Source organism: Heterodontus francisci, chromosome 2, assembly GCF_036365525.1.
Source record: "Heterodontus francisci isolate sHetFra1 chromosome 2, sHetFra1.hap1, whole genome shotgun sequence".
Lineage (NCBI taxonomy): Eukaryota > Metazoa > Chordata > Chondrichthyes > Heterodontiformes > Heterodontidae > Heterodontus > Heterodontus francisci.
Genome location: NC_090372.1, coordinates 192358661 through 192378536, shown reverse-complemented (window position 1 = coordinate 192378536; position 19876 = coordinate 192358661). Strand labels below are relative to the sequence as shown.

Sequence of the window (19876 nt, the reverse complement as noted above, 5' to 3'; positions counted from 1 at the left end):
GATCAGACAGGCGTTACTGTGGCTGTAAATGTGACTTCAGGATGGTGTGTTGCCTCCCTGGTGCCAGGGTCAAGGATGTCACGGAGCGGCTGCAGGACATCTTTCTGAGGGAGGGTGAACAGCCAGAGGTCGTGGCCCACATTGGTACCAATGACATAGGTAGGAAGAGGGATGAGGTCCTGAAAGCAGATTTTAGGGAGTTAGGTAGGAAACTAAAAAGCAGGACCTCCAAAGCAGTAATCTCAGGATTACTCCCAGTGCCACGTGCTAGTGAGCACAGGAACAGGAGGATTGATCGATTGAACACGTGGCTGGAGAATTGTTGTAGGAGGGAGGGCATCAGATTTCTGAGGCATTGGGACCAGTTCTGGGGCAGGTGGGACCTGTGCAAGATGGATGGGCTACACCTTAACAGGACTGGAACTAACATCCTCGCAGGGAGATTTACTAGTGCTGTTAGGGAGGGTTTAAACTAGCTTGTCAGGGGGATGGGAACCTGAGGGGTAGCTCAAATTGGAAGGAAGTAAAGCTGGTAACAGGAGGTAGGAAAGTAGCAAGTGACATTAGAAGGCAGGCGAAACAAAGGCGAGCATCAACTAGGCTTAGAATACAGAATGTTAAGGGCACTCTACCTGAATGCACGCAGCATTCGCAACAAGGTAGATGATTTAAAGGCCCAAATAGGGGTAAATGGGTATGATATAACTGCAATAACGGAAATGTGGCTACAGGGCAACCAAGGTTGGGAACTGAATATTCAAGGACATTTGACATTTAGGAAAGAGGCAAAAAGGAAAAGGAGGTGGTGTTGTGCTGTTAATAAGGGATGGGATCAGTACATTAGTAAGGGAGGAACTCAGATCGGAAGAACAAAATGTGGAATGTGTTTGGATGGAGCTAAGAAACAGCAAGGGCCAGCAAACATTGGTAGAAGTTAGTTATAGGCCACCAAACAGTAGTGGTAGTGTGGGGCATAGTATTAATCAGTAGATTAGAGAAGCATGTGGCATGGGTAATACAGTAATCATGGGTGAATTCAATCTGCATATAGACAGGGTACATCTAATGAGCACTAATGCTGTGGAGGACGGGTTCCTGTATTAGGGATAGTTTTCTTGAGCAGTATGTTGAGGAACTGACTAGAGAACAGGCTATTTTAGATCTAGTATTATGCAATGAGAAAGGGCTAACTAATAATCTTGTTGTAAAAGAACCTTTAGGGATGAGTGACCATAATATGATAACATTTTACATCATGTTTGAAAGTGAGGTAGTTCAATCTGAAGCCAGGGTGTTAAATTTGAACAAAAGAAATTGTGAAGGTATGAGGGGCAAATTGGCTGAGGTGGATTGGGAAAATACATTAAAAGGTATGACAGTACATAGGCATTGGATAGCCTTTAAAGAAATATTACATAGTTTACAGCAACTATACATTCCTTCAAGGCACAAAAACCCCAAAAATAAAGGCAGTCAACCGTGGATAACAAAGGAAATTAAGGATTATACAAGATTAAAAGAAAAGGCCTATAAAGCTGCCAGAAATAGTAAACCTGAGGATTGGGAGGATTTTAGAATACAGCAAAGAAGGAAGAAGAAACTGATAAAGAAAGAGAGAATAGAATATGAATGTAAGCTAGCAAAACATACAAAAGTGGACTGTAAAAGCTTCTATAGGTATGTAAAAAGGAAACGTTTGGCGAAGACAAATGTGGGTCCATTACAGGCAGAGTCAGGAGAATTTAGAATGAGGAGTCGAGAAATGGCAGAGAAGTGAAATGATTACTTTGTGGCTGTCTTCACTGAGGAAGATTCAAGAAATGTCCCAGAATTAGAGACCCAAGGGATTAGGGGGAATGAGCAACTGAAGGAAATGAGTATTAGTAAGAAGGTTGTGTAGGAGAAATCAATGGGGCTGAAGGTTGATAAATCCCCAGGACCTGATATTCTACATCCCAGAATGTTGAAAAAAGTAGCTATGGAGATAGTGGATGCAATGGTCATCATTTTTCAAAATTCTATAGATTCTGGAGCGGTTCCTGCAGTTTGGAAGGTAGCAAATGTCACCCCACTATTTAAGAAGGGCAGGAGAGAGAAAACAGGGAATTACAGACCTGTTAGCCTTAACTTAGTCATTGGGAAAATGTTAGAATCTATTCTAAAGGATGTGATAAATGGACACTTGGATAATAATGAAATGATTGGGCATAGTCAATATGGATTTATGAATGGGAAATCATGTTTGACAAAGCTGTTGCCGTTTTTTTGAGGATGTTACTAACAGAATTGATAAAGGGGAGTCGGTGGACATGGTATACTTGGATTTTCAGAAGGCTTTTGATAAAGTCCCCCACAGGAGGTTGGTTAGCAAAATTAAAGCACATGTGATAGGAGGTAATATACTGGCATAGATTAAGGATTGGTTAATAGGCAGAAAGCAGAGAGTAGGAATAAACAGGTCATTCTCACGTTGGCAGGTTGTGACTAGTGGGGTACCGCAGTGATCAGTGCTTGGGTCCCAGTTGTTCACAATATATATCAATGATTTGGATGTGGGGACCAATTGTAGTATTTCCAAGTTCGCGGATGACACAAAACTACGTGGGAATGTGTGTTGTGAGGAAGATGCAAGGAGGCTTCAAGTGGACTTGGACAGGTGAAGTGAATGGGCAAGAACAAGGCAGATGGAATATAACATGAATAAGTGTGAAGTTATCCACTTTGGTAGGAAATAAACCCCAAAAAGACAGAATATTTCTTAAATGGTGAGAGGTTGGAAAGTGTTGGTGTCCAAAGGGACCTGGGTGGCCTTGTTCATGAGTCACTAAAAGCTAGCATGCAGGTGCAACAATCAATAAGGAAGGCAAATGTTATGTTGGCCTTCATCGCAAGGGGATTTGAGTACAGAGGTAAAGATATCTTGCTGCAAAGCAGCTTCAAGGGGATTTGGACAGACTCAGTGAGTGGCCAAGAACATGGCAGATGGAATATAATATGGAAAAATGTGAGGTTATCCACTTTGGTAGGAGGAATAGATGTGCAGAGTATTTCTTAAATGATAAGAGATCAAGGTGTAGATGTACAAAGGGACCTGCGTGTCCTCGTCAATATGTCATTGAAAGCTGACATGCAGAAGCAGCAAGCAATTAAGACTAATGGTATGTTTGCCTTTATCACAAGGGGATATGAGAACAGGAGTAGTGAAGTCTTGCTTCAATTGTATAGAACCTTGGTTAGACTGCTCCTGGAGTACTGTGTGCAGTTTTGGTCCCCTTACCTTAAGAAGGATATTATTGCCATAGAGGGAGTGCAACGAAGGTTCACCAGACTTGTTCCCGGGATGACGGGATTGTCCTATGAAGAGAGATTGGGGAAACTGGGCCTGTATTCTCTAGAGTTTTGAAGAATGAGAGGTGATCTCATTGAAACCTAAAAAATACTTAAAGGGATAGGTAGATGCAGCTAAGATGTTTCTCCTGGTTGGGGAGTCTAGAACCAGGGGACAAAATTTAAAAATAAGGGGTAAGCAACTTAGGACAGAGATGAGGAGAAATTTCTTTACTCAGAGGGTTGTGAATCTTGAGAATTCTCTATCCCAGAGGACTGTGGAAGCTCAGTCATGGAGGATGTTTAAAGCAGATATTGACCGATTTCTAAATACAAATGACATAAGGGGATATGAGGATAATGTGGGAAAAAGGCACTGAAGTGAAAGATCAGCCATGATCGTATTGAATGGCGGGGCAGACTTGATGGGCTGAATGGCTTACTCCCGCGGGCTGCATTTTACCAACCCCTTGATGCTGCGGGTTGTGGCGCGGGGGCCGGTAAAATGCTGCAGGAGAGGCCTGCCGCATATTACCGGCAGCGGGTGGACCCTGGTGCAGCCCCCCCCCCCCCCACCAGGTGGCAGCCCTTCATCTCCATATTAAACTGAGCACCAATGAGATCCAAATTAACTTACCTGCAGGTGGCAGCTGTCCCACTCTGACATTACGGCCGCTGGTCGTGCTCCACACACCTTCGGAACTCCACACGGAGTTCCGGGCGAGAACCTGGTGGGGAGGGGGGAGCAACAGAATTTTCAGGGCGGGAGGGGCGGGGGAGCGGGGAAATCAATTTTAATTGGATGTGGGGATGGTGGGAAGGGGCTGAAAGACAAAAGATTGAAAGTTGGGGGGGAAAGTTCGGGTCTTTGCAAAATCAATGGATGGTCATTTCGGGCCTCCGATGGAGGGGCCTCCATCTCCTAACCATTTATTAAAAACATATTAAGTGCAATTCATCTTTATAGGGCTTAAAGCCCTATAAAAATGGCGCCGTACGCCGTTGCTGGGGATGCGGCGGCTGCCCCCTTACGTCATCGGGGCGGCCGCTCCGCCCCCTCTATTTAAATGAGTCCCCATGCGGCGCACTCATAAAATTCAGCCCGATGTTCCTCTCCAATTAACTCATTTTGTATTGTTACACTAGACTGGAAAATACCATTGCAGAGTTGACATAACACTCTGCTATCCTATCATCCCTAAATAAGATTGCCCTGGCAGCCGTACATGGAGCAGTAATTTTCAATCCTACTGATTACTTTAGTTGTGGTGTGTGTATGACAATGGAAAAACATTGCTGCCCCAAAGTTTGAAAAATATAGTTGTGACTGTTTCAAATACCTGTCATGCCTTAGTGCTCTCATATCCACATATACAGTTGTGGGATCCGGTCCTGATGTGCCCTGAAATGAACAGCATCAAGTGGTTAGGAAATAAGCACTGAAAAAGATCAGTGTGTCTCTTCAGAATTAAGGCAGTCTGTCTCAAATTATTAGCTGAAACTTTCTGAATTGTAGTATTGACCCAATGAAAATGACAGTCACAACTGCACAAGTTCCAATAATTTGGTCTTACAGGTTCAAATACATATTTAATATTTTAAAGTATCCTTCATTAAAATGCAATTTGTGTTCATTTACAGTTAGTACTTACCATTATGCAAAAGTATTCATGTTTTTTAATTTTCTGAAAAAATGATAACATGAACAATGCAAACAGAGCTAAAACTGCACTCTAACAAAAGCAATTAATTAAATTCATGCAAGAAAATTGCGTAATAAACACTTTAGCACAGTTGAACAAATATATAGCAAATTTGTCACAAGCAACAGCCAAGCTCAGTATGCAGCATGATCCACTGAAGACTTGCTTAACATGCAATAGCAGGAATGAAAGAAGTTCCTTTTGAAGCTGATTTTATAATGGCATCAAAACAGCGTTAGGGTATGACAAAGGATAAATATTCCTTACTCTTTATACCACCCTCAAGCCTACTTTATGATAGGAGTTACTGTTAGATTCTTAACAAACCCATTATAACAGAAAACATACGTTCACCAGTAAATTAACCCTTTATTGTCAATGTTAAAAACAGTGTTATTAAAATATATCAGGGTGGTTCGATGTGTTTTCGACAAGTAAAAAAAAAACTTCCTAGTTTTTTTCCCAGGGTTTTAAAACCCATTCTCAAACACTTTATTTGGTTTAATTACAAGATTATACTGAAGTCCAATCACATGCAAGGAATACCCTTCAATAAACTGTTTAATGTATACCGTAGTAATCTGTAATCATGTTGTACAAATTACATAAGGGTTGTAATAAAATTTTGTTCCTAGCCAGCATCTGATTCATTAGAGAAACTAACAAACTAAGTACTCAAAACGGTCAAATATCAACTGAGCAAAGACTTGTGTTTGTTGACAAGACCTTTATGTACATGCATCTGTGAGCGCGTGCAAGAGCGCGAGTGCAAGTACACAACAGTGTGTAAGCCATTTGCAAGAACAGTTGTTTAATTTTTGGGGGAAGTTTCTGCAAGCAGTAGGATGACTTTTATTCATAAGCTCTCTATTTTTAAGTTACAACACTGTAACTTTCGGGTACACAGATATTGTTCGAGACAAAAGCTCCAATATTCAAGGATATTTTAAAATGTTAGCTTCTGCTCATCACACAATTAGGAACAATTTAAGAAAGGACTGGGTAAATGCTGAAAGTACAATGGAGTCCACCATAACTTTCCCAAATGCATCAGTTGCAATTTCCTCCACCCAAATAAAGTTCTTTGAAGGTTACTGCACCCCAATAATGCTACAGTTTTATTTCATTGCTAATCATTTTGTTTGATAACCTAGCCTATTCTATTATACCGTATCCTCAAGGCAGCCTGTAGTACACTCAGTCAATTTCTGTTTCAAAAGGGCTGACCATCCCCTCAGTCCTTTCTTGTCATCAGTAAACTCACTGACAGTCAGAGGCTACAGCACTTTGATAAACAGAACTTCACAGAAGAATCTACACACTCCTGCCGAGAGCTCTGCTTTCATTCCCTCAGCAAGGACGTCAGAAGGCAGTATAAGTAACAGTCCGGTTTGATTTTCTATTAAAATGCAGTTGATGTACCACTTGGTACAGTGTAACTCAAGATTACAAGAACAAGTGATATGAAACTGCTCCCAGAAGTGCAGTCCAACAATAGTATTAAAATCTCAACCTTCCCTCCCAACAGCTACTTCCACACTGATGAGATCTTCCCAATGATTTATTTGCACCTTTAGTTATGAACTTGAAAAGGTTATAGCATATTAACTAGCAGGCACTCTACTGTCTCAGGATGCATGATAAAGTTTGAATTATACTGCTATGCCATATTTCTGCAGGGTGGACATTTCGGAAGTTTATTAATTTATATTTTAAAAATGGGCTAGTTAAAAGAAGTAAGTTGTCACTGGACCTATTAAGGTTGGCCAGTGGGACCAAGTAGGGTTTGGCACACTTGTATTTCACGAAACTTGGCTCAAATCTGGACTAGAGTGACAGAATTAAAAGCTCTCTGTTTACTACATGATGCAGGAGCTGTATGTGAAAAGATTTCAAACAGTTTCAATGCATCTTGCATTAGGCAGCAAAAGCTGCCCCTATTTCAGCACGAATTGGCAATTTCAATCATAATGATTACAAGGAAAACTGGTGTAGGAAATGGGAAACGTCACACACAAAGGGAGTGGTCTTCCGAGTTTGGGGCTAAGGTGCTTTGTTGAGGTCTGGTGGACATAGCTTTACTCTACAGCTGACTACAGTACAACTGACCCAGAAATGCTGGATGCAGACTCTGAGCGTATGCTAAAGAAAAAGTGTTCTAATCCCCAGCATTAATATCCTTCCCACAAAAAAATGGAAGCCAATCAAGGGAGTCAGACCAGTACCAAAAACCAGTGTGCTGCACCACAGACGAGATCATGGTTCAAATCCCAGTCTTGACTGAAATTCACACTCAGACTTTTGCTTCATAGCAATTATTGCCCTCACTGTGGATGAATGACCAGCAGAGTAGCGGGAGGTTACAAGTTCAGTTGTATCTCAACACACTCCTCGACAGAGGGCCACTGAAAAAGACTCTAACTACATTAGTGATTACCCCTTGCTCCTCTTAACTCAAGAGCAAGAAAGGCAACATAACAGCAACTACGTGAAGAAAGAAAAACAATCACAAAAAAGAAAAAAAATCCTATATAAATGAATATCACATTTAGGTTCACATGCAATTCCTTCCTGATGGATTACTTCATTAGAAAAGTTGTCTTTGTTTGATTTTTGGCAGAATAGTGTGACACCATGCTATCCACTGATAATTGAGATCAAATTTCACCCACAGTTGAACTTTCCTGTTGACAGATTGGAGGCTCCACAGTACTTTGCTTCCAAACTCTCTCTATTTGAAAGTCAGCCAATATTTTATCATTGCATCATCCCGCCACAAAACACCAATAAAGACTTGGACATGCAGGTTAGTCCCAGTCTAACTAAAAAGGTGCAGAAATACACAATACAGAATTTACCATCCTATTCAGCGTTTAGTGGGTTTTTCTCCTGTGAAAAATTCAACAGCGTAACAGACTAGTGCTGAGTGGGGAGATCATTCAGCTAACTTTTTCTCTAATGTCACCTGGATTTGTGACGCAAAGCCAGAAGAAGAAAATGAACTGGACAAAAATCACATGAGCATAAAAAGTTGGACCTCCCAACAATAAACTATAAACAACCTTACCATGGCTCAAACAGTCAGTTTTCTACCTCAGCATTTCCACGCTGAATGAAAAGTAGTAAAATGAAAAATTTAAAATCAAGCTGCATCTTTAAACCTCATTTCATAATGAAATCCTGGCACTGTTGGTGCACAATGAACTGGAGGGATAGAGAGCACTTTAAATAACACAGACCTAACATCCAGATCTCCAGACTCAGTTCTAGTCTGACCTGCTGTTGGAAGCTGACTGTTGGGTAAATAGGGAACATGAAAATCCCCTACCTGCTCGGCCAGCTTCCCCAGCCTGTGCGGCTATAGCAGCAGGAAGTGTGGGGTGAGGAGAAGAGGAAGGTAAACAAAACCAGACAAAAATAAATGGGGGTGGGAATTATGGGAGCAAATGTATTAAACAAGGGGTAAAAGAAGGGGAAAAACAATGTCAAAATACACAAACCTCCACAAGGTCAATTACATTTTACCATTAACACACTTATAAAAAAGAAATTGTAAAAATGACAGCTTAAAATTTTAGCAGATAAAGCAAAGAACAATTTAAAGAGACAACTAACCTGAAAACACACAAGAGTCAGGGTATTAAAGATGGCGTTTTAGTTACAATTCTGGAAAAAGATCTTTTGAAATTTTTAATTCAAAGTTCAAAACAACATAAAATTTTTTTGTTGGATCGACAAAGACCTATTCTTTAGAAATGGTTTTTAAAAATCAAATCTCTATGAAATATAAGACATTTCTTTGTTTTATGGGTTTCCTTGTGTTAAAGGGTAAGTGCAGTACCTGCTCCCAAACTCTGCCAGTAACTGGCACCTGGGCAGGAGTGACACAAGTGATGTCCTCTCTCCTCAAATTTCCCTTTCCTTTCTGTGGGGAAGAATCTGACCTCAACTGAGTACCTCACATATTGGCACAGTTGAGATCACCAACTCACTGTGTGGGAAATTGCAAGTCTAAAACCATCTCCTACCAGATTGTAGCATGACATACTGTTGTCCCCTTATGCTGTGCCATGACATTACAATTTCTTCAACATTTTCATATGGAACATAGGAACAGGAGTAGGCCATTCAGTCCCTCGAGCCTGTCCCGCCATTCAATGAGATCATGACTGATCCGCGGCCTAACTCCATATACCTGCCTTTGGCCCATATCCCTTAATATCTTTGCTTAACAAAAATTTATCTATCTCAGATTTAAAATTAACAACTGCTCTAGCTTCAACTGCTATTTGTGGGAGAGAGTTCCAAACCTCTACCACCCTTTGCGTGAAGAAGTGCTTCCCAACATCTCTCATGAATGGTCTGGTCCTAATTTTAGACTATGCCCCCTAATTTTAGAATCTCCAACCTGTGGAAATAGTTTATCTTTATCTAGCCTGTCTTTTCCTGTTAATATCTTGAAGACTTCGATCAGATCATTCCTTAACCTTCTAAATTCTAGCAAAAACAGGCCTAATTTGTGTAATCTCTCCTCGTAACTTAACCCCTGTAGTCCAGGTATCATTCTTGTAAACCTACGTTGCACTCCCTCCAAGGCCAATATATCCTTCCTAAGGTGTGGTGCCCAGCACTGCTCACAGTACTCCAAGTGGGGTCTAACCAGGGTTTTGTACATCTGCAGCATAACCTCTGTGTCTTTATACTCCAATCCTCTAGATATAAAGGCTAGCATTCCATTAGCCTTTTTGATTATTTTCTGCACTTGCTCGAGGCATTTTAAAGATCTATGCACCTGAACCCCCAAGTCTCTTTGGATATCCACTGTACTTAATTCCTTCCCATTTAGAAAGGACCCTGCTCTATCCTTTTTTGGTCTAAAATGGATAACCTCACACTTGCCCGCATTGAAATCCATCTGCCACAGTTTTGCCCACTCTCACCTGGTTTGTCAATATCTCTTTGCAATTTTATGCTATCATCTAGACTGTCTATAATGCCACCTAACTTTGTAACATCAGCAAATTTGGATATATGACTTACTATGCCATCACCCAAGTCGTTAATGAATAATGTGAATAATTGAGGCCCCAACACAGATCCCTGCGGGGCACCACTAGTCACATCCTGCCAATCGGAGTACTTACCCATTATCCCCACTCTCTGTCGCCTACCACTCAACCAACTTCCTAACCATGTCAATAATTTGCCCTCAACTCCATGGGCTTCTACCTCAGTTAACAGTCTCTTATGTGGGACTTTATCAGATGCCTTCTGGAAGTCCATATAAATAACATCCATAGACATTCCCCTGTCCACTACCTTAGTCGCCTCTTCAAAAAATTCAATGAGATTTGCCAGGCATGACCTTCCCGTCATGAATCCATGCTGGCTGTCCCTGATTAACCGAAATTTTTCTAGGTGTTCAGTCACCCTATCCTTGATTATAGAGTCCAGCAACTTGCCCACCACAGATGTCAGGTTAACTGGAATGTAAATTCCTTGGTTCCCCCTTTCACCCTTCTTAAAAAGTGGAGTGACATGTGCAACTTTCCAATCCAGAGGGACCACTCCTGAATCCTGAAAGACTATAGTTAAGGCATCTACAATGTGCTCCCCTACTTCCTTTAACACCCTTGGATGGAAATCTGGGGATTTCTCACTCTTTAGTTCCATTAATTTCCTTGTTACTGATGTTTTACTTACGTTTGTTAATTGTATTAAGTCCCTGTACCCTATCGGCTATAAATTTTTTCGGGACTTCCGGCAAGTTAACCTCCTTTTCAACTGTAAATACCGAGGCAAAGTAATTGTTCAACATGTCTGCCATTTCCCCATTATCAATGACAATATCTGCATTTTCAGCTTTTAGTGGGCCTACATTGCTCTTGACCACCCGCTTTCCCTTTATGTAACTATCAAATTTCTTCTTATTGATTTTGATGTCCCTTGCAAGTTTCCTTTCATAATCTCTTTTAGTAGCTCATATAAGCTGCTTTGTATCGTTCCATTCGGCCGGATCTGTGCTGCGTTTTGCATTTTTGTAAGCCCTTTCTTGTAGTTTTATGCTATCCCTAATCTCTTTAGTTCCATGGCTGTTTTTTCTGTGAAGTGGAGCTTTTTCCTCTCAGGGGTATATACTCGCTCTGCATTTCGTGAAATGTTTCTTTAAATATTTTCCACTGTTCTTCAGTTGTTTGACCCATAAACAGATCCACCCAGTTTACCATGGACAGTCTCTGTCTCATCCCAGTAAAGTCAGCCTTACGGGGCAGCTTTCGTTAAATTGGAAACTTCTCAAACTAGCTTAATTCCTCAAATATCCAGCTTTAAAAATTCAAGTCAAAGGTCACTGATAATTGAGATCAAATTTCACCCACAGTTGAATTTTCCTGTTGACAGATTGGAGGCTCCACAGTACTTTGCTTCCAAACTCTCTCTATCTGAAAGTCAGCCAATATTTTATCATTGCATCATCCTGCCTGCCACAAAACACCAATAAAGACTTGGACATGCAGGTTAGTCCCAGTCTAACTAAAAAGGTTCAGAAATACAAAATACAGAATTTACCATCCTATTCCGACTTTAGTGGGATTTCCTCCTGTGATAAAGCTCCTGCTTTATGATCTTTATTACTTTCATTTGTGGCAGCTTTAGTCCAACTTTAAGAATTAGTAGCAGTGGATGCATGATTGATAAAATGTTAATTCTTTCAACCTATAAACAATTACTTTGCTTCTTGTTATATTTCACCAGTTTTGTGGGAAATCCATGCCAATATTCTAACAAACACAAGAAAAAAAATGAATAAGAGCACAAGAATCTAGACATGAGAGAAGACCATTCATCTCATCTCACTTCTTCCATTACACCCTGCTTTGGGTCAGTGGAAAGGGTGTTACATTTTTCATTTCAATAATGTTAGAATGCAAACCCAACAATTTACGCCTGTTGTGATGGCGTAAAGCAGCGTATCAGCAGGGCAGTTAGAACAGGCTATGTGCATCACCGAAGGAAAACTGGACAGTTTTAGTGAATGCTGGTATGATGTAGAAAATCACCAAACCACCCAAACATTTAAGTCAGTTGCACACATTTTAATTCAGGGGCTAAAAGTTTCAAGACTTGCACTGTGCTTCAAAGGAATAAGGCTGGACAGCCTCATCACCAGGATAACCAAGATGGTCAGGCAGAATTTGAAGCAGGAAAGTCATGGAACTTTAGAAGACAAGACATTGATCGTATTGATCATTACAACAGATCTATGACACTGGACACTAATTTTATTACAGGGAACCGGCACTGATCAGATATGAAAAATGAGTTGGGAAAAGATTCGTAGAACAGTGGCAAAAATGACTGATAGTTATGGTTATATGTTACGATAAGGGACTCACAGCATGAACATGTTTTTATTTGAGAAAAGGCAGCCGAGGCCAGGACATGGTGAATATCTTTCAATTATTGAGACGTATTAGCCTAAGTGGGCTAATTTACTTGGACTTGTTACCTCTAGACTTGACTACTGTAATGCACTCCTGGCTGGCCTCCCACATTCCAGCCTCCATAACCTTGAGGTCATCCTAAAATCTGTTGTCCATGTCCTTACTCCCAAGTCCTGTTCACCCATCACTCCATGCTCGCTGACCTACACTGGTTACAATGTCGCAATTTTAAAATTCTCATCCTTGTTTTCAGATCCCTCCATGGCCTTGTTCCTCCCTATCTCTGCAATCTCCTCCAGCTCCACAACCCTCCGAGATATCGGTGCTCTTGGAACTCTGGCCTCTTCAGCATCCCGATTTTAATTGCTCCACCATTATTGGTCGTGCCTTCAGTTGCCAAAGCCCCAAGCTCTGGAATTTTCTAGCTAAACCTCGCTACCCTCCTTTAAGACACTCCTTAAAGCCGACCTCTTTGACAAAGCTTTTGGCCATTTACCCTAATATTGCCCTATGTGGCTCGGTGTTAAGCTTTATAATGCTCCTGTGGAGTGCCTTGGGACGTTTTATGACATTAAAAGCACTATATGAATACAGGTTGTTGTTTTGGTTGGATGATGAGCATAGAACAGAAGAATACATTTCAAAATTAACAAGCTTCAAGAAAAAACAAGGGAGCAACGGAATTTTCTTCCACTTTGCAGAGTACAAAATGCATTCAACAAATTCCCACAATTAATTTTATTAATTGAATTGCAGCTTATTGCTATAAGTGTCAAAATACTGCTTGAGGCATTATAATTCAAGCCATGGCTGAATAAAGGCAATGGACTGAATTTTTGGGCCCTGCCAAAGGCAGGAACGGAGGTGGGCAGGGGCCTGAAAATAATGAAGCTAGTTGGTGTGCCCGCTTCCTGGCGCCGGCCATTTTTGCTGACGTGGGTTTGGGGCTGTGCAGGGGAACCTGCCCCCATGAGTCAGGTGGCTGATTAGGCTCATAAAAAGATTCATTAAGGTCAAATAAAAGAGGTGACTGGGATTTTCCAGTTGGCCTCAGGTTTCCCGCACCAGTGGGAACCAGTTTCGGTGCCTGGAGGCGGACACATGGCAGCAGGCCGGATGGCCAGCGCTCCCCGTAAAGGGATTCTACTCCCCACCTCCCCTGACAGTGGTGGTCTGGCTGCAAGAACCATTTTTTAATTGAAGTTTATAAAAAGTTGGTGAAAGGGTACCTCCATGTCTAAGTGTTACTTACCTGCCATCACAGCCTGCGATGCCTTTTAATTTGGAAGGCCACTGATTGACCCTCCAGCTTCGAGATCCTGCTCACTACCCTTTATTGGACAGGAAACTTGTCTCCATGCCAATTCAGGTGAAGTCTCTGTGAAAATCCCAATTAGTGATTGCTTCTCCCCCTTGCAGAGGCGGGTTCAGAACCTGCAAACAGGCCCGAATTCTGTTTCCCGCCCGTGGAGGAAATGTCCAGCCCATAAAGTCATTAAGGCACACAATGGGGCCATTCAGCCCATCAAGTCTATACTGGCTCTCTGTAAAGAAATCCAGTCAATCCCATTCCCCTGCTCTATCCCAGGTTCTAGAGTTCTGCTCCATTACCACTGAATATCTATTATATATTAAAATCAGTATGTGGGGATTGTGTTTGATTGAAATTTTGTCGGCACCTGCAAGGAACTGTTATTCCTGCAGATGAGCAATTCTCTTTTGAGAAATTCAGTCAGTCTTTCTTCATTAAATGCTACTGCAATTTTCAAACTGAAACTGCAGTTGAATTTTGAAGTGAACTAATAACTTCACCTGTGTTTTTATGACAGTAAAGATCAATGCTAATTATATACAGGAATTCTAATTCTAACATGTGGGAGGGGGCAGAGAAAGACAGAAATGGAGACAGACAATTTTTCTTTCTTCATTCTAATTTCATTTCCATTTTTATAAATGTTGGATGTGCAAAGCAAATAATATCTCAGAGGTTGAAGAGGGTAGGAATATTGATTGAGAGTGTCTCAGGAATTGTCCTTAAGTAGGGGTGAGTGGGAAAGGAGAAGGATAGATGGAAGGTTCGGGATGAAGTGATAGCAGAGCAAAAGGGTTGAGTGGGTAATTCTAAGCAGAAGAGGTAGGTCTAGTGATGGGACTGAGGGTGTGGCAGAATGTGGGATGGGAAGGGGAAGTGATTTGATGGAAGTGGGGCAGGGGAGAAGCAGGAGTGGTTGGTGAAGAGATAGGAAGCAAGGCACATTTCCCCCTCAACCCTCACCCTGAATGGAGCCTGAAGGTGTTTGCGCCTCCTTTCCCTGCCATATCATCAAGACGCAAGGAAAGAAAGAAGACAGAGGGAATCAATAAAGAGAGAGGCAGCATAGAGAAGGAAGAAAAGAGATAGAAAGAAACAGCAACAAAAAGACATGGGAGATAGATTAGAGGGTGACCATAATCTCTGACTTACTGAAGAGTAAGAGAAGACTTGATTGAAACATATAAGATCCTGAGGGGTCTTGACATGGTGGATGTGGAAAGGATGTTTCCTCTTGTTGGAGAATCTAGAACTAGGAGTCACTGTTTAAAAATAAGGGGTCACCCATTTAAGACAGAGATGAGGAGAATTTTTTTCTCTCAGAGGGTCGTGAGTCTTTGGCACTCTCTTCCTCAAAAGGCGATAGAAGCAGAGTCTTTCAATATTTTTAAGGCAGAGGTAGATAGGTTCTTGATAAGCAAGGAGGTGAAAGGTTATCAGGGGTAGGCGGGAATGTGGAGATGAGGTTACAATCAGATCAGCCATGATCTTGTTGAATGGCGGAGCAGGTTCGAGGGGCCCAGTGCTCTACCCCTGCTCCTTGTTCGTATGAGGTAATTTTCAACCTTGAAGGATGGGTGGGTTAGGGTCTGGTGAGAAGTAAAAATGTTTAAAATTTCAAACCCAACCCTAACCCCTACCCGCTTTCAACTCACCCACTCCAGTTTTAACAGCGACGACTCCGGGCCGGGTGACTAATTCACTCTCAGGCTGCAGGACAGTCAGTAAAAGCTTTTAAGGAGGCTGTGTGGCACCATTTTAACAGACTTTTATTTTTAACACATGGAAGTCAGTTTCCCAAACCTCAGGAAACTCGGCAGGTAAAGAGAGGCAGGAAGTGCATTGGCATCACTGCTTGTGGGCTTGGAGGAGCAGGAATGTTTCCTCCAGGCCCAATAAGCTCACCATTTTACAGGCCCTGCGATCTCTGATTCTCCCCACCCTTCAGTGATCTGAGTACTCACTACAATCCCCCCGAATCTCCGACTCTCCCACCTTCTTTCTTCTTTTGGGCCTCCTTATCTCGAGAGACAATGAATACGCGCCTGGAGGTGGTCAGTGCTTTGTGAAGCAGCGCCTGGAGTGGCTATAAAGGCCAATTCTAGAGTGACAGGCTCTTCCACAGGTGCTGCAGAGAAATTTGTTTGTCGGGGCTGTTACACAGTTGGCTCTCCCCTTGCGCCTCTGTCTTTTTTCCTGCCAACTACTAAGTCTTTTCGACTCGCCACATTTTAGCCCTGTCTTTATGGCTGCCCGCCAGCTCTGGCGAACGCTGGCAACTGACTCCCACGACTTGTGATCAATGTCACAGGATTTCATGTCGCGTTTGCAGACGTCTTTAAAGCAGAGACATGGACGGCCAGTGGGTCTGATACCAGTGGCGAGCTCGCTGTACAATGTGTCCTTGGGGATCCTGCCATCTTCCATGTGGCTCACATGGCCAAACCATCTCAAGCGCCGCTGACTCAGTAGTGTGTATAAGCTGGGGATGTTGGCCGCCTTGAGGACTTCTGTGTTGGAGATGCGGTCCTGCCACCTGATGCCAAGAATTCTCCGGAGGCAGCAAAGATGGAATGAATTGAGACGCCGCTCTTGGCTGCAATACGTTGTCCAGGCCTCTGGATTACCTGTCTGGAAATCCTATACCCTTTCCCCGCCTCTCTTCCTGGCCCCGCGTTAATTATTCTTACTTAAGAAAGGATATAATTGCATTAGAAGCAGTTCAGAGAAAGTTCACTCGACTGATTCCTGTGAAGGGGTTATCTTATGAAGAAAGGTTGAGCAGGTTCGGTCTATACCCATTGGAGTTCAGAAGAATGAGAGATGATCTTATTGAAACATATAAGATCTTGAAGGAACTTGACAGGGTGGATGTTTTTCCTTGTAGGGGAGCCTAGAACCAGGTGACACAGTTAAAAAATTAGAGGTCTCCCACTTAAGACTGAGATGAGGAGAAATTTCTTCTCTCAGAGGGTCATTAGTCTAGGAAATTCTCTTCCCCAGCGAGCAGTGGAGGCTGGGTCATTAAATATATTCAAGGCTGAGTTAGATAGATTTTTGATCGACAAAGGAGTCAAGGGTTATGGGAGGCAGACAGGAAAGGGGAGTTGAGGTCACAATCAGATCAGCTATGATCTTATCGAATGGCGGAGCAAGTCAAGGGGCCGAATGGCCTACTCCTGCTCTTATTTCTTGTGCTGTTAATGAGGGTCACTGTGTGCAATGCCACAGGGAATCAATGTTAATATATTAATTCCCCCAGGAATTTAAGTAGGTGTGATTACAGTTCATGACAACGGTGGATTATATGGAGGAAATGGAGAGAATCTGAATGACCACTTTTTCATTCCATATTTTCTTACACTTTGAACTGAGTAGGCCTTAAGTGGGCTCCTGCTGTAATGAGTTGCATCAATAACTATTCAAAAGTGAAACCTTACTTTAACGTTTTTGAAATAGAAAATAGCTAAAGATGCCTACTGCGTAATTATTTGTTTTACATTTAATTTTCTGCTTAAGGTGTTACAGAATGGAATTACTTGAACATTTTTGCCTACAATTTTAATTCTAACAATTCACAACAATGTAAATCAATTATCTTCAGCTTCGTTCTCTTTAAAAAAAAAACTGGATCCTGCAAGTAATGCATCAGCTACCATTAAAATATATGGACAGAACATAATGCATCAGAGCCTCCATACAACCAGTAATTCAGAACAATTGTGTTAAAAAGTAACAAATTATAATGATTTTAATTTTACCCTTGCATTGAGTGGAATTTTAAAGTGCAATTCTATCATTCACGAGAATGTCTGCAATATAGTTACCATATATTAATGCTAAGCTATCACAATCTAATCTTATATATTTTAAATATCATTGGTAGAAATAAACTTCCATCTCCACATTACGCATATCTGACCTACTAATCTGTGTCATTTGTAACATCAAAGCACGTTTTCTTCCTCTGAAGCAAGCAACTGCTGAGATTAACAGCTCTGATGCATCAGGAAGCTAGACATAAGCAAAGTGAAAACAAATTTTGAAAAGGGCAATGTTTAAAAATAGTAGGATTTGATTTCAGGAATCACTTTATATTAAGATAATTCAGTGTCAGGATATTACTTTAACTCTTACACAAATTGTAAATATCAAGGATTTCTAAGAGCTATATTCCAAGACTGTATCTGCACTCGTAGGTTGGGAACCGTGTGCAGTAAACCATCTGCCCGACTGCTTCCATATGGCTGTTTGGTCAAATGTCAAGGGTCAGGATTTATTATCTGTTCCAGGCAAGCTCCTATCCATGTATGGGCTACTGCAAAAGGCATGCACACTGGGATTACTTATGCTGTTACAAGTTCTTAAAGGGATAATTCTACTTATTACTCATAATTTACGCAGAAATAAAAGATAGTGGGTGTTGTTTCTTTGTAGTTTTACAATATGAATATGTGATTGACAGACGACTGAGCACCACAGTGACTCACTGAGATGAATCTGCAGCGCAGGGGAAATTTATATTGCAAAACTACGTTAATCCTATTGACAATTGCTGTCCTAGAAATAAGCGGATGGGGAAAATCCATTTAGCTACCATGAGAAAAGCACGGACAAGGAAAGTTTTACCTACATGAATATGGCAAACCACAGGATTGCAAAATACAGCGAACCAAGGAAATTTGCATTGCAATAAATGATTAACACCTTTCATCGACTTGAACTCACTTATTTGCTGTTCACACTGAAAAGCTGAATCTGTAAAGCTCAGTAATGACATGACGTGACATTTCCTTCAAAAACAACCTCAGCAGCTGCAAAATCAATGGTGCAGCAAAACACTTAAAGGTTTCCCCTGATGATGTCCAAATAAAATATATTGACAAAATAAATTAAAAAAGCAATTTTGAAATTAAAATAAATGCATCTGGAATAAATTTCCATTTCCTATGAACTGAAGGGGACGATTTTAAAGTTTCACATTAATGGCCAGTTTATGAAAGCATATTAGGTGCCTTTCAGATGCTTATACACCAGTGAAAAAAAGATTGCCCTAATATGTTAAAGCAGCTATTATAAAAGCAAGTTGTTTGGTTGACAGGCAAGAACACCCTCCCAGGGGAAGAGCTGTCTGACAATGTCTGGCAGAGGACATTAGACAGAATGATTGCTCTCTGCAGTACCAAGAGGACCAGACTGCAACAACAGCAGCAGATATGGATATACAAACATGCATGCAAGCATACGATCATATGAACATACGAATTAGGAGCAGAGGTAGGCCACTCGGCCCCTCGAGCCTGCTCTGCCATTCAACAAGATCATGGCTGATCTAACCTCAACTCCACATTCCTGCCTACCCCCGATAACCTTTCACCTCCTTGCTTACCAAGACTCCATCTACCTCTATTTTAAAAATATTCAAAGATTCTGCTTCCACTGCTTTTTAAGGAGGAGAATCACAAAGACTTACAATCCTCAGAGAAAAAATTTCTCCTCATCTCTGTCTTAAATGACTGACCTCTTATTTTTAAACAGTGACCCCAAGTTCTAGATTCTCCCACAAGGGGAAACATCCTTTCCACATCCACCCTGTCAAGACCCCTCAGGATCTTATATGTTTCAATCAAGTCGCCTCTTACTCTTCAGTAGGTCAGAATATGGTCACCCTCTTACCTCTCATGCAATGCATTGCTGTTTCTTTCCATCTCTTTTCTTCCTTCTCTATGCTGCCTCGCTCTTTATTGATTCCCTCGGTCTTCTTTCTTTCCTTGCGTCTTGATGATATGGCAGGGAAAGGAGAACCAAACATCTTCAGGCTCCACTCAGGGTGAGGGTTGAGGGGGAAATGTGGCTTGCTTCCTGTCTCTTCACCAACCACTCATGCTTCTCCCCTGCACCACTTCCATCAAATCACTTCCCCTTCACCTTCCCATCCCACATTCTACCACACCCTCAGTCCCATCACTAGACCTACCTCTTCTGCTTAGAATTATCCACTCAGCCCTTTTGCTCTGCTGTCACTTCACCCCTAACCCTCTATCTATCCTTCCCCTTTCCCACTCACCCCTACTTAAGGACAGGCCGTGAGA

The 19876-nt window shown here is 41.7% G+C and overlaps 1 protein-coding gene across 5 annotated transcripts in view; it reads right to left on the bottom strand.

Annotated features, from left to right (window-relative positions):
- The window catches only part of LOC137349461 (disco-interacting protein 2 homolog C), a 635092-nt gene that overhangs the window by 39832 nt on the left and 575384 nt on the right, over positions 1 to 19876 (bottom strand). For all 5 annotated transcript variants that reach the window (XM_068014972.1, XM_068014974.1, XM_068014973.1 and 2 more), the window contains one exon: positions 4668 to 4729. In XM_068014972.1, coding sequence (XP_067871073.1) covers positions 4668 to 4729 — 62 coding nt within the window. The remainder of the gene's footprint in view (positions 1 to 4667; positions 4730 to 19876) is intronic.